The following is a 19,919-nucleotide window of genomic DNA, read 5'->3' as shown; positions in this document are numbered from 1 at the left end:
CTTAACGATTTTACTCAAACTGAATTTAAAATTAGTTTAACAATGCCTTTTAAAAACTTTTGTACGATAATAACAAAATAAAAAAACAGAAAATAGCACAAAAAAACAAAATCAGAAAAATATTGTTAAATAAAAATATTTTACTAGTATTTTAACATTATAAACAAAAAAAAAAAAATTGAGAAAACAAGAGAATTTTAAAATCAAGTTATTTTTGTTATATAGTCTAGCTTCTCTACGGATATTCAATTAAAATTGTTGTTTTTTGTTATAAATTAATCTCACAAGTTCTATTTTTACTAAGAATAGTGTACAATAGAATTATTATATACAAGAATTTTATTTCTATAAATTGTGTTTATATATATTATAATATACTCTACATATATCAATTCTGAAAATAAGAATATTTTCTGTTCTCAATAATATACTCAATAAAATTATTCTTAATTTAAATTTAAGAATATGCAAAAGCTCCAAATTATATAATTTTTTTTTATTAGCAGATTATTATTATTATTACTTATTATCATTAGTTTGACAATTATTAATTAATTTTATACTATCATAATATTAATTTAGAATATTAAATAAATATTCAGTGCCCGCACATGGTCATTAAATTTTTATATTTATATTTTTCAATTTTAAGTAAATAATGCGATATTCAAATAATATTCTACATTCTGACAACACTGATTTCTGGAACTTCAAACTTCTACCAAATGTCAATTAAATTCAATTGTGAATTAAATTAGAAATGAATTGCTAATCTTCTTATTCTAACAGCGCTGTTAAAATACTGCTTACATATTATACACAAGTTACAATGAAGAACTAGCTAGTATTAACAGTTCACATATATAGAAGAAAAGATTGGAAAGTGTTTCATAATAGGTAAAAATTTAAATTCAAATCAATTTTGTAAATGAATAGATTTTTTTTTATTATGCCTAAGTATAGATGTACATAATTAATGCATTGTCAGCTTAACATTAAAAAAAAGCATCCAGTTATTCGAGATATCAAAAATGGTTTTAAATTTTTAATGACGTTTCTTGGACTTATCATTACAAAACATATTCATTTATGTTTTTAAATACGAAAACAGCAACATTATTGAATTGCTGGAATACATATTAAAATAAAATAATAAATTCTAATAATAAAATTTATAAAATTCAATGATAAATTAAAAAAAAAATTACAAAAAAAATTTCCCATACCGGGAATCGAACCCGGGCCTGCTGGGTGAAAGCCAGCTATCCTAGCCACTAGACCATATGGGATATATAAACTTTAAAGACAAATTAGGTACATGTTTGAATAGTATATCTAAATTAAAATGTATACACTTCATTTGAACAATAAAATATTTAATAGAAAATCGTAACCAAATACATACACATACATAATTCCATTATTCTGTACTTCATGTACATACAAGTATATACCAACTTCAAATATTATTAGTCTTATATATGAATAATTTTTCTAATTGAATATTGTAATACCTCAACTTAATAATTTAGAGCAATTAATAACCATTTCTTCTGTTTATAATTTATTCGTCAGGAAGCGGCAACGTAAACTAAAAAAATTAACTAAAAAGAAAAGTCAAAAATTTTAGTTACAAGAAAAGAGGCAGGCGCTAGGAAATAAAATATATGATAACGCACATGATAAATGATTTAAACTAAAACAACTATGTTTCGATCCTTACACATAAAGTAAATACATAAATTGTAAACATTATTATAAAATTATCATAAGACGCTTTAAGCTTCAAATAAATTTGCTATATTCAGCTACATATTTCTAAAAAAGCATATAAGCTTGTTAAACAAGCAAAATTATAGTTGCGTACCATAGATAGGAATAAATTAAGCTTTAAACCCTAAGTGCGACATGGCGCCGTGGCTTAGTTGGTTAAAGCGCCTGTCTAGTAAACAGGAGATCGCGAGTTCGAATCTCGCCGGGGCCTCATTATATGTGTTATTAAATTTTTTTTTAATTTTTATTTTAAATAATATTTGACAATATACTGTACTATCAACGAAAATAGTATTAAAAATGCATATACATACATATTATGCACAAAGGCGTTTGTATGCACATTTCCTTAAATAAGGAAGAAGTAAAAAATTGATACCTCATTAAATATTTAATTTAGTATTATAATAAAACATACATTGATGTCTTGCTGTATCTAATTTGATAACTGACATTTTTCCGGATCCGGGAGCTTATTGCACATGGTAATACAATGTATTTTCTTAAAATATTCGAAAAAAAAAAATTCAACACAGTTTTGAAGGCCCCGGCGAGATTCGAACTCGCGATCTCCTGTTTACTAGACAGGCGCTTTAACCAACTAAGCCACGGCGCCATTGATATTAAATTACCCAATTTTTTACATCAATCTGATCCCTTCCATAACTTATTAACCAACATTAGTTTTAAAATTTTAAAAATAAAGTTATTTTTCTAGTGTGCAAATCACTATTTTCAAGGTTTTAATTTATTGAATGATTTTCAAATGCACATTGCACTTTAGCTGCCACAACGTATTTAATTTAATTCATAAAATAAAACCATATTATTTGTTAGAAAAAATCGACTTTTATTCCTAGCAAGTGGACATAATTTTAAAGTTTCAACAAATTAATTGGAATTGTGATTAATATGAGTACGCATTTAAATACATTTTTCATTAAAAAATAAAAACGGATATTGTATTTAAAAAAAAAAGTAAATATATATGTTATTAAATTTTGTTGAATGCTGCAATATCCACTGATTGTACGAAGTCTTCAAACTCTTGGATTTTTTCAGTTAACAAATCAATAGAAACCTTTTCATCTTCGATTACACACATAATTTGTAATTTTTTGATACCATAACCAACTGGCACTAATTTAGAGGCACCCCACAATAGGCCGTCCATTTCGATAGTTCTTACTTTTTCTTCCATAACTTTCATATCTGTTTCATCGTCCCATGGTTTGCAATCCAAAAGTACTGATGATTTTGCAATTAATGCAGGTTTCTTTGATTTTTTGGCAGCATATGCGGCGAGACGTTCTTCTCTTATTTTTGCAGCTTCAGCATCTTCCTCATCTGAACCGAAAAGATCTACGTCGTCTGAAATTTTAAATTTTCTTTATTATATTTTTTTCTTCTTATGCTATTTTAAAGGAATTTACCATCGTCATCTGCGGCTTTATTATCTGGCACAGTCGTATTACCACCCGCTGCTTGTGGAAGGGCATTACCACCCCAACTGGATTGTTCTTTACTATCAAATGATGCAATATGTCTATACCTATGAAATAAATTTAGTTAATCTACGTAATAAAATTAATATTTGTAAAAATCTGTATGCTTTGATCTGTACCATAGGTACATATGTAGGTACATTTTTAAAAATCAACTCCACTTTGATCACAAAAGCAGAGAAAATTTTACAATTTGACGAATTTCTTTATACTTACCAACGCTGTGCATGTACAAGATTTCCTGTTGGGAGTTTACCTATTGCTTGAAAAACAGAAAGATCCGCTTTTGATGGAATATAACTGCAACAAAACAGTAAATTTCCATTAGATTTAAATTCTCATACGTTTGCATGCGTGTGCAAAAAACCTAACCTATATTACAATTAATATAAAATTATCATAGTTCTACTAACCCTTCAATGTAGGAATGATCTGCTAAGAAAGAATTCAATTCTTCCAAGCCTTTTGCTGTTTTTACATCTCCAAAAGACATTTTTTAAGATATTTTAGAGAATTGCAATTTTCCACAAATAATTTAACCGACTAACGTGGTGGCCCCACAAACGAAAAGAGAAGATAGAATGACGCGTAACGTCACAAATGACAATTTTTACTTTTTGAACGCTTTTAGTTTTAACAGTATGTTTTATGAATGTTTTATAATTTCAGTGTTGGAAATTTCATAAAAATTATGAAAATTTAATAACAAAAAATCTGCACTAGCAAAGTACGAGTATATATGGTTGTTCTTAATTATGTGTGTTCTTAATTAGAATGTATTGAGAATTTCATGGAAAAATAAAAACATTTAACAGATGTTTTTGACATACTTTTACAAAATAATATGACGAAAGCTAATATTTTTAAAAATGAGATCAGCTGAGCTTTATTTGTTTTTGTTACCGATCTTTGATGATTTGTGTAATGTGATGATGACATATGTAAAAAAATTCCATTATTTTTCAAAACAAACTAATTGCAGACAATACAAATAGAATATACATATACATAATATTCAAAACACGCTTAAAACATTGACAGTTTAAAATTTAAGATAGAATTATAAAAGTAATCTAACATCAGATGTATAAAAGAACATTCGATTTCGTTGTAATTCGTAATTTTTGTCTGGTGGCAGTGCCTTTACCTAAATTATAAGATTTGACTTTGAAAAAACGAAACAATTAAGAAAAGCAGTTTCAACTTTGATCTTGCGTTGCATGAAACCCCATACGCCATATAAAATGTCATCACTGACAAATTATGACATTTTTCAATTTCTAAACGATATTTTGCAAAAAACATTTTAGTACCAAGTTTGCCAATAAGATTTATAAAATAAATGAAACAATAATAAGAAAATATATTTGCTAGAAGAGCTAGAAATTAGTTCAAATTATATTTTTGTCAATTTTTCCTTCATATTGCAAAAGCAAAAAAGAACGAAAAAGTCAAAAAAAGAAGGAACGAAAAATTTTGATGGAAAGAGTGTAGAATCCGACAAAAACGAAATCAGAGTGAGATTCGGGGAAAAATATTGGATTTTTTATTTAAAAAAAAAAAAATTAGAAAAGTATTTAAATGTTTTATATGTTTTTTTTTATAATTTAAATTATATAAATTATAAGAAAATTTAAAAAATAAATTTTCTATGAATATAAGTGTGTTTTTTAAAAAAAAAAAAAATTCTGTTTAACAAAAATTGAGAAAAAAATTTTTCTTTGGTGGCGATTATAAATTTGCAAAAATAGTTTTTAAATATTGAAAAGTTCATGTGTTTATAATATTAAAAAAGCAAAATTTTTCAACAAAAAAAAAAAATAAAGAAAAAATTTTTAAATAAAAATTTGTGTTAAAAATGATGAAAAGTTATCTTTAGGATTTGTTTTGCTGGCTCCTTCGTCTTCAGATGCAAAAAAAAAAAAAAAAAAAATCAAAATTCAGTTTTCAATTTTCTAGTTGTTTCCGTCACTCTAAAGTGTTGACGGATATCTTATTCATATAACTATTCCGCTTACGCAAGTAGAATAAATAAAAAAAAAAATTTTCCTGAATATTTTGAAAATATTTTTAAAGACTTTTCCGAGAGAAAATTTTAAATAGCTATTATAATTTCTCTAATATATCATACTTTGTATTATTAAATTAATATTAACAATATATATAATTATATTTGAATATAAAAATATAAAAATCTGCATAATATATTAAAATATTAATTTAATACTATAATATCTATAGGATAGGATAATAGATGACTTCATTCATATCTTTCATTTTTATCCTGACATCCTGTTTCTGCATCATGCAGATTCCTGGGGATGAGAAATTTTTCTAATTCGTATACAAATTCCATATAAAATAAGAATGTCGCCTGTTCATTTATAAATTTTGTGAAAATAAAAATTGCAAATATTTTTTTTTTTTTTGTTTTTTGAATCAAAAACAAAATTTTTGAATTTATAAAATAATCTTTGAATTAATAAAAATTTTGAATAATAATAAAAAGGAAACAAAAATTTGTATATATATTTATTATTAGAAAATTTTAATCTCTCCTGCAATGCAACAGTTTTTTAAACTAACTTTAAATATAAAAGAAAAAAAAATCCTTGTCTTGTGTCATTAGTAAGGTGAAGGTACTCTTTTTTTTTTTTATTCGATATACAACACAATACACAATAATCAGATAATTATATTTATAATAGAAATTGCTTGCAAAAAATAATAATCAGATGTTTATTCGTTGCCAGGAAGATAAATTTAGTAAACATTAAAAAAAAAAAAAAAATTTATATTTTTGTTAATAATTTTTTGCTACGAAATTTTGTTTTTGTTTTGAAAATTATTACATACATAAATAATATATAAACATAGAATAAAAATGTTTCTATTGAATTTTCTATAGAAAAATTTTGTATGTTTTTAATTACATTTTATTGTTCATCTAAACACAATATTACGTATAATGTATACATATATATATATATAATTGTCTATCATCCATAAATATATTTATAATAAAATATTACGTATACAAATATACTAGTACCTATATATTATTACCTATGTATCTATATAAATATGTGCATTAAATATTATAATTTTAAGTAGATATTTAGTTAATTACATAGTAGTATATTATATTTATTAATAAATTGTTTTTAATATAAGGACATTTAAAGTCAAATAATTAAGATATTTTTACTTTATTATATTAAGTAACAGTAAGTTTGGTAGTACCTATCTACCCTTACCTACTTATTTAGGTATTGATATTTTTAGTTTTTAATTATTTTTAATATTTGTTTAATAAAATTTAATAATTTTTTGATAAATTATTAATTTCATAAAATTGAATAGGTAAAAACAATGAAATACACATTTTTTTTGCTTTCTTGGTACTATCTAGTTAGGCAGGAGGTATTTAAGTCCATCTAGCAAATATTAGATTTTTATAAATCTATCATAATTTGTTTATTATAAAAAACATTTAGGTATTAGAAACTAAAAACATGATTAAATGCATATATACATTTTCTGTACTTATTGAAAGTTGGTGGGTAAGTAGTCACTAACCTATTATTACCTGCCTAAATAGAGGTAGGTAGATATTCCATTTTACTAGTCTTTACATTTATTCATCAACATATTAACAAGCACGGTAAAACTTTCCCAAAATTATGAAAAAAAATTGTTTTGACCCCCTTTTCCCCTAATTTATTTAAGCACATACTAATCCATTGGGTAAAATACGTATTAGGTATCAAAGTAACTAAGCTATTGTAAGGATAGCAATTTTATTGCTTGATAATATGCATAAATGTTTGATTTGAAGCATATAAAACAAAATCCTACTTTTATGATTTTTGCATTTAATGAATTAGCATTCAGTTAAAATTTCTCCACATTTTAGCTTTGATCAGAAATCTTAAGTTTAAAATTTATATATTATATTTTTAATTAAAATATTTTGTTCATTTATATTAAAAATCAAACACAATTTATAGAATTTACTTTTAAATTGATTAAATGAAAGAAAAGTGTATAAAATATCAAAATTTCTACTTAAAATTGGGATAAAATTATAAACGAAAGAAAAAAAGAGATAAAAAAAGAAATTTAAACTTGATTTAATATTTTTGAAAGTTTTATTTTGGAAATAAAAAAACAAACATAAAATTAAAAATTAATAATTTTAAAATAATTGCGCAAAATAATGAAGAGGCGAAATGCCGAATGTGGCAAGATACGGCGACCGATAAAACGTAATAAAATTACGGAAGGAATGTACGGAAGGTAAATTTTTATAACTACATATGTATATAAACAAATTGTTAAAAAGTTATTTTTCAAAAATCTAAAATTTAAGTTTTATGTAACAATTTTGATAACTAACCATTCATAACTCTTAAAGTCGATTGAAGTAACCAAATTGATACGGTCCGTAAGACCGTTTTGAGTGAAAAATCTGACAAAGAATTAACTTTTCAATCAGTTTTTCACTCTTTCTTTTTTTGATTGATAGATAGATTTACTCACCAATTTTTTTAAATTTTTAGCACTACAGTTCTGTACTTAAAGTTTTTGATTCTTTGGGCAATTGTGATAACAGCTGATTTTATGTTTATGTTCCGATTTGAATTCTTATGGCCATTTTGGCTTTTACTACGATCAGTCCACGATTCATTTAAATATAAAGGATTGGTAAGTTATAAATATAAGAATAAGATAATTCCTGTTTCAGTATAAAAGTCATAAAAATTACTTTAATTTTCAGGCATTTTCCGTATTGTTTGTATGCATAGCCATAACGTCAGATTTAGTTTGTTTGTTTTTTATCCCAGTACATTGGTTATTATTTGCAGCTAGTACGTATGTCTGGGTTCAATATGTGTGGCACACAGGTATTTTTAATTGTAAAATAGTTAAACAAAATAATGTCTGAATCTTTAAACAATTTAGATAAAGGGATCTGTTTGCCAACGATAATTTTATGGATGTTATTTGTATATTTAGAAGCGGGTATACGATGGAAGGATAGCCGGCATATGCCACATTTAGATCTTTGCAGGCCATTTGCAGCGCATTGGTAAATAGTTATTTTATAACGTTATTTAAAAATAAAATTTTAAAATTACGATTTTATTTTTAGTATTGGTTATCCAGTAGTAACATTAGGTTTTGGATTTAAAAGTTATATAGGATATCGTATGAGACAACGCAAGCAGCGGGAAGTAGCTAAAGAAAATGAATTTTATATGCAACTGCTTCAACAAGCATTGCCACAGGATGAACCAGTTTCTTCCAGTAATGCACAAGCCAACAGTGATGATATACAGCAAAATCAACAGCAACATCATCACCAAAATGGTGGAATATTGCACTGTTCAACGAGCTCAACGGCAGGGCAATTAATTGGTGCAATACCAGTAGCACAACAAGTTCAAATCTCGCAAAATTCATCATTGTTATCATCATCAAATTCATCTTTAACAAACTCCTCATTAATTAATCATCATCACCATCATCATTCATCATCAACTGTTATAGCTGATAATTCTTCAAATAGTAATATTTATCATCACACATCAGATGTTCAAATAGGTCAAATGTTGTCAACATCGATTAGTTCGACGTCAAGTGGGTCTTCGTCAGCATCAGTAACGGCGACGGCTGCAACATCCTTATCTACAGCACCCAGCACAACATTGTCTTTTTCCAGCCAAGGTGCTGCGAATGCAGCATCAAATTATTTATCAAATCATAATAATATAAATAATATTAACAATTATAGTTCTAATAAAACAGCTCAAACTACAACAAGTAATAAATTAAATAATAATTTAAGTAATTCAACTACACAATTTTCAGTAGCTAATACACATGGTTCAACGGTGATGACATCAAATGGACATATTAGTAATGGAAGTTGTAATAATAGTAATAATAACAGTAATAACAGTAATAGTAAAAACAATCGAAGAAGTGTTGATAAGGACAGTAATAAAAAATATGAATCAAATTCTAAAGTTTCATCAAACTTGAATTCCGGTAATAGTTATCATGAAATTTGTAAGGATCCAAAACAAAATTCAGATACAGATTGGATGGATGTTACGACAACATCAAGTGGTATATTATCGTCTTCATCATCAACAGTGTCGTTATCTTCAATTAAAACAGATATTAAAGAAAATGGAAAATCGCTTTCAAATGGTGGACCACCATCTAATAATATATATTCCGGCAACAATAATTTTAATTGCTCGACTTCTGGAATTGGAGAAAAGGAAACAAATAGCAGTAGCCATGGTAAAATAAAATCCAATCAACAAAATGGCAATTTACTACATTTTGAAATCGAAGAGGTTGCAGTTATTGCGGACCCACCCGAGAAAAACAAAGGTAGTATACTAGGAAACAAATTTTTTGATTTTGCTTTAATTTTTTAATGTGTAAATTTATATTTTGTACTAAAATTTATAACAATTATAAATAACTTTTATACAAATTCATTATAAAAATATAAATTTCATTATCAAAAATTAAATTATACAAACATATGACTCAGCTTATAAAAATGGAAGTGTGACTTACTAAATCTGAGTTATTCATAAACATGCATTTAATTAGAAAAATTGTGGTTTCACGTTTTCATTTTTTTTTGTATTATGTATTTGTATTAAACTCGAATTATCCATTGAATCTTTGAGAATATTGTTTACAAATTACCATTTTGAAATTATGTTTTGAGTTTTGCAATTAATTTCAGTCTCTTTTTACTACGATGAACTTATTTGTGTTGAACTTTTAGGTAGGAAAGCTCGTTCTAAACGCGGTGATAACAATGCTTCTACAAAGGACAATCATCATAATCATAATAGTTCCAGCAATAACAACAATACATCGTATAACCACAACACTAGCAACAATACTTATCATCACCATAACAATCATCATCATTCAAAGGATTCCCATGGTAATTCTGATACATCAAGTAATTCATCTACATCATCCTCAGCTGTTTCAACAGCATCGGCAACAATAACAAATTTAGCCTCGCAAATAGTTACAAAAATATGTGACACATGCTTTCGACTTGAAGCTGAGGTGAAAAAATACCGTGCTGAAATTAGTCACATGAAACAAATTGAGAATGAACTCAGACAAAAATTGGATTCAAATGTCACAACCAAATCTTGTTTGCAGGCCAAACAGAGGGAATGTGATGAACTGGATAAAAGATTACATGAAATGCAAAATACAAGGCAAATTGATTTAATGAACTTACAAAATGTTGAAAGGCGTTTAAGTGAAGAACGTAGACAACGTCAATCTTTGGAGGCCCAATTAAATAATGAGAAAAAAGCAAGAAAAACTGCTGAAGAAAAAGCCACTAGATCAGAATGTGGTGATGTATGCAAACAAAGAAAACAACAACTGGAAACCGAAATAAAACAATTACGAAGGGAATTAAAATCTACAGAAGAAGGGAAACAGACGGCCGAACAACAGAGCAGAAAATATGAACAAGATGTAAATATACAATTTTCTTATTAACCTAATCAAATTTCTAAACACAAATATTTTTAGTTGAGAATGTTTGAGGCTGAAGTCAGAAATAGGGAAGCACAGCAGGGAACAGAACGTCTTATTTCAGCATTAGCTGATATGCAATATAAAAATAGTACATTGGAAAAAAATTTATCTGCAGAGACGAGAGTCAAGCTGGACTTGTTCTCGGCTTTAGGAGAAGCGAAACGTCAACTAGAAATTAAAGACAGTATGTTAATTTTTTCTATTTTGTTCTTAATAAACGCAATTTAAGTTAATTGTAAAAAAAAATTTATGTATATATATATTATTTTAGGTTTGATACGAAACAAAGATAATGAAGTCCTTGACTTGAAAGCAAAAATAGCACAGTTATTAGCTATAATGCCATCAGATAATTTATGTTTATCCTCACCATGCCCAACAACAGGTCCATCCAGTCCAATGCTATCTCTTAGTACGGCACATCAACAAATTATGGCATCAAATCATCCATTAAATTCAAGAGGTGGGCCAACATCAGTTGTTGCAGCAAATAATGTTGGTGTTGTTGTTAACAATAATGTAACAACAGTAAATGGATCATCAGTTTCACCATCAACTTCGGTCACTGTAAACACTGTTACCAATGTGAACTCAATAACAAATAGTTCACAAAATTCAAATGTTACTAATAATGTTGTTGGTAATATTCAAGTTGCTTCAAGTGGTCAAACATCATCCAATTTAGATCCAAATGCAACAGCATATACACCGAAAAATTCTATGGTTAGTGGAACAGATGCTTGACGACATTACCGTTAAAAGGAAAAAAGTGTTTACTAATAAAAAAAAAAAATTTTAAATACTTATTTAGAGCAAAAAATTTAATAAAACAAAAAAAAATAACATTAACTAAAAGTTATAATCAAATAAATTTGAAAATGCAAAGAAAAAAACCAATATCAATAAGAGACAAAAAAAAAATAAAAAAATAAAATCTTAATAAATATCAAAAAAAATTTTGCCATAAAATTTAAAAAAAAGAAAAAAAAAAACAAGAAAAAATATTTTTTGATTGCAATGTTTTTTAATGAAAAATATAGCAAAATTTAAATAGATAAAAGTAGAAATTTACATTTTACACTTTTATTCTCAGCATTTTTTTTTTATTTTCTTAATTTATCAATTTTTTTTTTTCTAAATTTACAATATTTTAATTCAATTTTTCTTTTTTTTTCACTTCCAAAATTTAATTCGAATTTAGGAATTGCTTCGAATATTACAATTGAAAAATTTATTTGAATATTATTTAAAATTAATGTGATTTTATTTATTAGGTACATTTATAAGTTTCTCTTACTCAATTAAAATAATATAAAAGTTCGAATTTTAAAATTTTTTTTAAATGATTATACAAATTTATAGAGTTATCAAAATACGAGATCTTAAAATTATTTTTTTTTTTTGTTTTTTTTTGTATTCAAATTTTAATTTTGCTCTAATTTCTTTTGCCGCTAAATAAATCGCAACAATATTTTTATTTTTTTTTTATATATTTTTGATTTTATTTATTAAATAATAACATAATTGGATGTTATTTGTTTATGAATTAAATATTGTGTTCGGAGTAACTTAAAATTTAAAAATTTAAATTTTAAAATTTTCTCTATTTTTTGTTTTTTTATAATATTTTTCAGAAATTTTCAAGATATTTTTGAAATTTGTATTCATTAATTGGAATACGCATTTGTCAGAAGGGTTAATTATTTAAAAATTAATGTAATGAAAATTTATTAAATTTTTTTTTTTCACATAAGTAATTTTAAATTTTTGTAATGTAAAAATTTCAATTTTATTTACATTGCAATTACTAATAATTACTATTAATTAATTTATATATTTTTTTAATTTTATTATACTTTTTTTTTTGTCTCTTTTCCTTTAATGTTTTTTTTTTTGTTGTTTTTGGAATAAAAAAAAATCAACAAATCTGAAACATCAATAAAAAAACCAAAATTTCTTCAACATTTTTTGAATATTAAAATCATTTTGAAATATGAACAAAAACAAGTACATACTATACAATATATATTTTAATTTAAATAATTGAATAAAAGTGATTATGAGTGATTTTTTTTTTAAATTATGTATTAAATTATTTTTACTATTATTTTTTTTTTTTTTTAAATTTTCTCTCTATTTTTTCCAGTGTTTAAATTAAACATTTTGCTTAAAAATGAAATTACATAATAATATTAATTAGAAACAAGAAAAAAAAAAAAATTTACAATTATTGTAATGATATTTCGTTGTTAAAAAAACATCAACATTATTAACATTACAAATTATTTATAAAAATGAATCTTATATTCATTCGAATATATTTATTGAAGTCCAAATTAGTTTTTTATATATATATATATTAGTTTGAAAAATAACACAAATAATACCACCATTTATAATTCCTTCAAATACAAATATTTTAAATATAATATTTTTATTTAAATAAAAAAGCACATAATAAAATACAATTAAAAAAAAATTTATAGTATTATTATTAAAACAAATTAAAATATTGAAATATTTTTTTTCCTACTTAAATAAAGTAGAAGAATTTCAAATAAATATAATTTATACATAAAATTTTTTTTATAAATTAAAAATTAATTATGAAAAAATTAAATTTAGCAAATAAAAAAACAAAAATCTAAATATAAAAATAAATGCACTTTTTAATCTTTTCAAATATTTTTTTGTTCTTCAATATTTCTTAAAAATTTTCACAAAATAGAAAGAAAAAAAGCAATAGTTTAAATAAAATATAAAAATCAATGTTTCTTCCATTTTATTTAAATCTAATTAATATATACAAAATAAAAAATATATTTTTTGTTTTTTTAAAAATATTTTGTGTAAAGAAGTTTTTTAAATTCAATAATGCAATTTATTTAAATAAAAAATTCATTTTTTTTTTTATAAATCACTAATTTAGGCTTCTGTAAATGAATTGAATGAAATATAAAAATTTGTATATATATATATATATATATATATATATATATATATATATATATATACATACATATATATATATATATATATATATATATATATATATATACATAAAATAATAAAAATAAAAACAAATATTTTGTGTGAATAATATTATATAAAATATTTAAGGACTGATTAATAATTACTTTATTTTTTTTTTTTTTTTTATTTTTTATTTAAATACATTTACGAAATTTTTTTAATATGTGTTAATTTTTGAAAAGCAAATAGGGGAAAAAAAAAAATAAAAAAACAAAATTGTAAGAGAAAAAATAAAAAAAAAAAAAAACTTATTATCTACTTAAATTAAAATGAATTGTTATAAAAATTATTTTTTTTTCAGAAGAAATAGTAAATAAAAGAAAATAAATTTTTATATTTATTTTAATTTAAAATTTAAACCAAGTTAAATTTCATAAAGTCAAATTTTGAAAACATTAAAATATATTATCAATTAATCACAATTCTGGTTGTGTGGTAGGCATGATGAAGTAATTAGATTATACTAATTGTACTGATAGTTTTCAGTAATAACTATTTTAGTATTCAGTATATAATTTAAAATTTCGAAATTGATTTCGAATTCACGGAGATTACAATGTTTAAAATAATTAAAAAGGAAATATCAAAAGAAATATTGTTTATATCTGAATTCTTAAATCATATAATATAAAAAATAAAATTTTAAAAATAAATTTACTGAAACAATATGGAAGACAATTTTTGAAATTAAAAACGTTTTCATTTTGTGCATATTGCACTGAAAATTCTACATTAAAACATGAAACAATTCTATTTCTTATGTTTAATTTCTAGTTTTTGTATTTAAGCGTTTTGCATTTTGCATGAAAATTGTAAATACATAATCAGTCTTTCGAAAATTACAAAAATTATAATGTCAAGAAAATTAAAATTTTAAAGTTTTTAAATTTAAAAAAAAGAAAAATCTCATGGGGCAGCACAAAAATTTAAAATAGTTGTCTGTTTCACATTTCTAATATTTCTTTCTATTATATAGAATAAATTTCTGAACACACTTTATTACAACAAATAATTTTCTTATTTTCAGTGTGTGTATAACACATACATACAATTTTCGAATGTTTTACAACATAGAACTATTCTAGAATTTATTTAATGAAAACCCAATATTAAATGAAATTATTAACAATTTATTTTAATTATAGTAGATGATAAATAAAGCAGTTAAGAAAATAGAAATTAAAAATATCGTTTTATATGATTTTATTTTTTTTTTTTTTGTAAATTCATTTCATTAAAATGAATAAAATATAAATTAAATGAAATGAAAATTGTAAATTTGAAAAAATAAAAATTTATTATTTTTTTTTTTTTTTTTTAAAAAAAACCTAGCAGTAACTAATTTATTTACTTAATTTTTTTTAATTCTATTTAAAAAAAGAAAAAAATTTTTTTTTTTTTTTAATTTTTTTACTTTTAAAATGCATATAAAATATTATAAAATATATTATGAAATAATAAGTATAAAAGATTGTGAAAATTTTAAGCTTGATATAAATTAAAATTAATATTAATATTTAATTTATATATTAACGAACTGGAAATGAACAATATTTTTAATAAAACAAAAAAGAAAATAAAAAACAAAAAAAAATAAACAAAAAGTAAGAAGATTCAAATTTTTATTAAATTAACAGGAAGAAGAAAAAGCAAACAAGAAAAAAAAAAAAACATTTGAACAAACATTATTACTTGAGAAATAAAAAAACAAGAAAAAAAAAATTAGATATTGACAAAAAATTAAAAAAATTTAAAAAAAAAAAAGAAACCGAAAAGGAAAGAAATGAAAATGTTCTCAGCCCTCTTTTACTTGTAAATAATATTATTAATAAAAAAGAAATGAAACAAAAAATATAAAAATTATTATTTTTTTTTTTTTTAATATATTTTGACCGGGGTTCTTTTCACATCGCCCCATAAGATCTTTTGTGATTCTCATCCTCACCTTTATCAGCCTTTTGAAAAAACTAAAGTAGTGTAACCGCATTAAGTTGCGGGAATCGACCCCGCCGAGGCCATAGCACTCCTTTCGAAATATTTTTGTTGCGGGTAGGCCACCGTCTCATCTCGCATTACGAATTTAAAACAAAAGTAAACCAAAAATTTCTAAAAATTATTAAAGGCGTTTACTTGGAAGATTACTCGAAATTTCTGAACTTTTCTTAAATGAACATTTGAAATTTAATTAAATTGCGTGAAGATCTCCAAATTTGTGTTTCCAGGCACATTTTAAGCCTGTCATGCTTAAAATTTTAAAGAAATTTTTTAAGTTTTTTTTTCAAAGCTACTGCAAAATTATTATGAACTAGAAGGGGCAGCATAATAGAAAAATATTGGATATTGAAAAATTAAAAAATCTACAAAAGTAAAATATTCGATTTCTGCAGATTTGTAAGATTTTTTTTTATGTTAATTTAGTGATCTTGTTGATTTCTCTTTGATAAATAAAAAAAATTTAATATTTGAATACTTTCTTCTTATACATTTTAAATTCGGAAAATAAATTGAATAAAAATATATTGGATAAATTTATTAGAATTTTTAAATTAACTTCTGTTTATGCCATACGTAAAACTTCTTGCTTAAACATTTGTATTTTAATAATTCTAAATAAAAATTTTTTTTTTTTTTTGGAAAATAGTGTTTATTACTGTATTAATCTTTAAAATTGAAAGTAAGAAAGACTATTTTCAAACTAAAAATCTAATCCTTAAGTGATAAATTGAATAAGAATAATACAAATTCCCATCATACATATAAATATTTCTAACAATACACAATAGAATATTAAACTATTCCAGAACAATGCAATCATCATTTTCGGGAACATTGATAGTACTATGAGGCAATGAAGTGGAAGATTTGTTTTGTTGTTTTAAATAATCATCAACAACAATCTTTTTTGAAGCTTCAGGTACATTTTGACCCCGGGGTACCGAATATAATATCGGAACACGTTTTTTCATTGCATTGGGTTTAATTTCATCGGTTACTTTTGATCCATCTATTTTTCCAATTGTGGGAGAGCTTTTCTTTAACGATTTTATATTTTTATCTTTATTATTGCTCAATGATTCCTCTTTTTCTTCTTTTGTTAAAATTTTTGTAAATTTTGTGATGACAGAAGTATTTTCATTTGATTTATTTATTGGTTTAGGAGTTTTTATTTCTTCAGTTTCAACAATTTCTCTTTTGTTTTTTGGTGGTATAATATATTTCCATTTGTTTTCTATATCTAAATCTGCTAAGCCATATTTTTCCAAATTTTCATCTGATACCGCCCAACACAGAAAATTCTTATTTAAATTTTTATTTTTCATGACCTTCCACTGTGCCATTTTTTCAATTTTTTCTTTAATACAAGATTTTGTAAAATGCATATTTTCTGAATTGGAATCTAGTCTTGATAAATGTGCTTGAAATTCTTTAATTATAAATAATTTATTATTTGTATTTCCGTGAACAAGTTTTATTAGAGGTGCGGTAAATTCTTCTGGTAATTCAGATCGTTTGTTTAATTTTTGCTTTTCTTGTTGTACAGGTGATGAGGTTTCACCAGAGTTGTCCTTTTGAATTGAAATACTAACTTTGTCTTTAAAAATCATTTCTTGTTGTTTTAGGAATTCCCATACAATATTTGGACAAGTTTCCGGTTTCGTCGAGTCCTTATTACTCCATACAACCCCTATCAGACGAGGTTTAATCTTTTCAGTTTTCTTTTTCATTTCGCAAGCAAATTCCTGCTGTAAAATTTTCAACTTGGCTTTCAGCACTTCTGGAGATTTGTCCTCTTCTTCCATTTCTTCATCGCTCAAATGACCATGAGGAACGAAAAATTCGTTATCAACTTCATAGTCATCTTCAGATTCCTTTTCATCATCACTACAACTTAAAGATTCACCCGGTTCTTCTTCTTCCCATTCCAAATCAGAATCGATTTCATAATCAAATATCTGTTTATCAATTCCAAATGGCTTACGGGGTGTGATTGTTGAACTTTTTTTTCTCCATGTTCCATAATATGGAGGTCTCCTATTTTCGCGAAATAGTAAAAATTTTGCTTTGTATTTTTTTAAACTTTTTGAAGTTTCATCTAGATATTGAGTGATACCATGCATTTCGTCAATAATAATTATATCATCGTCATCTTCCATTTTTGGAAAAGTTCTCTCACTTTTCATTGGATTATAATTGCCAGATTTAAGTTTTCCTGTGTAGAGTTCAGAGTAAGGGATGTCTTTATCGTTTTGTAGAAACTCGTCAATCACATTCTTTTGTTCAACATTTAGTTGTGTCCTGGTAATTGGGGCTAGCTTCATATCATCTTTAATTTGAAACGGCATGAAGTTAACGTTTTCTTTTTTTTCAGTAAAAGATAAGTTTCCGTCTTCTACTCCTTTCGAACGTGGTACGAAAAATTTTGTAAAAACTTCAGCGGCTTTTCTTTTTTTATTTTCTATTTCTTCTTTCTCCATTTCTTTTTTTCGTTTTTCTTCCTCTCGTTTTTTTCGTTCTTCCTCTCTCAACTCTTCCTTCTTACGTTTTTCTTCTTCCTTTCTTTTTCTGTCCTCTTCCTTCATCTCTTCTCTCTTACGTTTTTCCTCTTCCTTCAAACGCTTTTCTTCTTCTTTAACTCGCTTTTCTTCATTTTTTGCTTCAATTTCTGCCAAACGTTTTTTCTCCTTTTCTTCTTTTTCTTTTCGACGTTTCTCTTCCCTCTCCATTCTCTCTTGATTCCGTTTTTGTTCTTTTTCTTTTCGTTTTTGTTCACTTCTTGAAGATCTGGCTATGCTGTTTTGCTTCGAAACATTTAGTTTTTTTGTATTTGTATCTGATTCAACATTTTGATCTTTCAAAGTTTTAGTATCTGGGATTAAATCTTTATCTTCGTTAGTTTCTTGCGAGGAGCTGGACTCTAATTCTGATTCTTCTAAAGTCGTAGTATCCATCATAGAAGTTTCAAAGCTTTCATTGTTCTTGTCGGAAAGTAGGCCTACATCAGATTTGTTTTTTTCTTTTCCTAAATTTACATCCTCGCAGTCTGCCGACGTAGCTTCGCATTTTAACTCTTTTTCTTTGTCTTGAGCATTTTCATTGAAATTATCAGATTCTGGTATAGGTATTTTTTCTTCTAAATTAGTACTGTTGTTCAATACACAGGGAGACTGTTCTACTTTTTGCAACTCTAAAAAAAAAAAAAATTCAACAAAAATATTTATCAAAAACAATACTGAGATATACCATTACTTGAATTGATTTCCATAGCTTCAGGTGTTTTTGAATTATCACAGATTAAATTTGATGTAGGTTCGTTGTTATTAGAATTAAATTCTGTTGAATTTGAGGACTTACAATTTATAATAGGTGTAGAATCATATACTGGTTTTGCAATAGAATCAGATATTTTAACTTTTTTATGAGGATTTGATTCAACCTTTGGAGAATGTTTTTCTGCTTTATCTTGGATACTTTTTTTTTCTTCATCAAATGAACAATTAGATGCACTTGATTTTCTTTTCTTTTTTGAACTTAAAGGCAGTTTAATAAATACTTTTGGCTTCGTATCAGGAGTCTTACTTTTAGTATTATTCTCACATTTCTCTGAATCCTTATTTCTTTCGTTGTCTTCATCCTCTTCAGATAAAATAATGATTTCATCATTGTTCAATTTTGAATCTACTTCACTATCTTTAACATCTACTTCACTTTCTGTAACTGAATTTAAATCTTTTGATTTTAATTTCCCCCCCGAATTTACAACTAATTTATTTTTTTCAACTGTGGATAAAACTTTAAAAGGTAATCTTGCTTGGACCAGCTTTTTTGTAGTTTTTTCTTGCTCAGTGAAATTATTATCCATATTTTTATTTACACGAATAATATTTCAATATTGTTCTTCAAAAGGCACCTTAATACAAAAAGGCGCAAAATAAACACAGTACACGATGGCAACGAATATTACATTTGTTAACAGACGTTTTGACAACTGCTGTCATTTAAAAAAAT

At 24.7% G+C, this 19,919-nt stretch overlaps 3 protein-coding genes and 3 non-coding genes across 7 annotated transcripts; 2 read left to right on the top strand and 4 right to left on the bottom strand.

The window, feature by feature from the left end:
* Positions 1-1,217: 1,217 nt before the first annotated feature.
* On the bottom strand, positions 1,218-1,289 carry Trnae-uuc (transfer RNA glutamic acid (anticodon UUC)). The gene has a single exon. It is a non-coding gene; the product is annotated as a tRNA-Glu (tRNA).
* A 621-nt stretch (positions 1,290-1,910) lies between these two features.
* Positions 1,911-1,984, top strand: Trnat-agu (transfer RNA threonine (anticodon AGU)). The gene has a single exon. It is a non-coding gene; the product is annotated as a tRNA-Thr (tRNA).
* Positions 1,985-2,315: 331 nt separating this feature from the next.
* Positions 2,316-2,389, bottom strand: Trnat-agu (transfer RNA threonine (anticodon AGU)). Its single transcript has one exon. It is a non-coding gene; the product is annotated as a tRNA-Thr (tRNA).
* Positions 2,390-2,599: 210 nt separating this feature from the next.
* On the bottom strand, positions 2,600-3,867 carry LOC129613382 (probable elongation factor 1-beta). The gene is made up of 4 exons (XM_055527416.1): positions 3,692-3,867; positions 3,495-3,578; positions 3,207-3,325; positions 2,600-3,144 (listed from the first exon to the last, which is right to left on the bottom strand). The coding sequence occupies exons 1-4, from the start codon at positions 3,769-3,771 to the stop codon at positions 2,768-2,770; spliced, it is 660 nt and encodes a 219-aa protein (XP_055383391.1). The 5' UTR covers positions 3,772-3,867; the 3' UTR covers positions 2,600-2,767.
* Positions 3,868-4,722: 855 nt separating this feature from the next.
* LOC129613337 (macoilin-2) lies at positions 4,723-11,691 on the top strand. Of its 2 annotated transcripts, none has more exons than XM_055527347.1 (9): positions 4,723-4,851; positions 7,289-7,577; positions 7,841-7,985; positions 8,059-8,185; positions 8,244-8,370; positions 8,434-9,686; positions 10,096-10,817; positions 10,875-11,064; positions 11,152-11,691. In XM_055527347.1, exons 2-9 carry the CDS (start codon positions 7,498-7,500, stop codon positions 11,622-11,624), a joined length of 3,117 nt encoding a protein of 1,038 aa, XP_055383322.1. In that variant the 5' UTR covers positions 4,723-4,851; positions 7,289-7,497; the 3' UTR covers positions 11,625-11,691. The 2 variants fall into 2 exon arrangements, with proteins under 2 accessions (XP_055383322.1, XP_055383324.1); XM_055527349.1 differs by having other exon boundaries at positions 4,767-4,939.
* Positions 11,692-16,585: 4,894 nt separating this feature from the next.
* On the bottom strand, positions 16,586-19,834 carry LOC129613372 (chromatin assembly factor 1 subunit A-like). Its single transcript, XM_055527392.1, has 2 exons — positions 19,155-19,834; positions 16,586-19,098 (listed from the first exon to the last, which is right to left on the bottom strand). Exons 1-2 carry the CDS (start codon positions 19,771-19,773, stop codon positions 16,706-16,708), a joined length of 3,012 nt encoding a protein of 1,003 aa, XP_055383367.1. The 5' UTR covers positions 19,774-19,834; the 3' UTR covers positions 16,586-16,705.
* Positions 19,835-19,919: the final 85 nt, after the last annotated feature.

This window comes from Condylostylus longicornis, unplaced genomic scaffold (assembly GCF_029603195.1).
Source record: "Condylostylus longicornis isolate FDR11 unplaced genomic scaffold, ASM2960319v2 ptg000083l, whole genome shotgun sequence".
NCBI classification, from domain to species: domain Eukaryota; kingdom Metazoa; phylum Arthropoda; class Insecta; order Diptera; family Dolichopodidae; genus Condylostylus; species Condylostylus longicornis.
This window is presented reverse-complemented; position numbering and strand designations above follow the sequence as displayed.

Coding starts and splice junctions, on each gene's coding strand:
- LOC129613382 (XM_055527416.1), bottom strand. CDS start 3,771: ATGTCTTTTGGAGATGTAAAAACAGCAAAAGGCTTGGAAGAATTGAAT. Junction 3,579..3,691: donor GATCATTCCTACATTGAAGG/GTTAGTAGAACT, acceptor GTTTTGTTGCAG/TTATATTCCATCAAAAGCGG. Junction 3,145..3,206: donor TAAAGCCGCAGATGACGATG/GTAAATTCCTTT, acceptor TTAAAATTTCAG/ACGACGTAGATCTTTTCGGT.
- LOC129613337 (XM_055527347.1), top strand. CDS start 7,498: ATGAAGAGGCGAAATGCCGAATGTGGCAAGATACGGCGACCGATAAAA. Junction 8,371..8,433: donor AGGCCATTTGCAGCGCATTG/GTAAATAGTTAT, acceptor TTTTATTTTTAG/TATTGGTTATCCAGTAGTAA. Junction 9,687..10,095: donor CCCACCCGAGAAAAACAAAG/GTAGTATACTAG, acceptor TTGAACTTTTAG/GTAGGAAAGCTCGTTCTAAA.
- LOC129613372 (XM_055527392.1), bottom strand. CDS start 19,773: ATGGATAATAATTTCACTGAGCAAGAAAAAACTACAAAAAAGCTGGTC. Junction 19,099..19,154: donor GGAAATCAATTCAAGTAATG/GTATATCTCAGT, acceptor TTTTTTTTTTAG/AGTTGCAAAAAGTAGAACAG.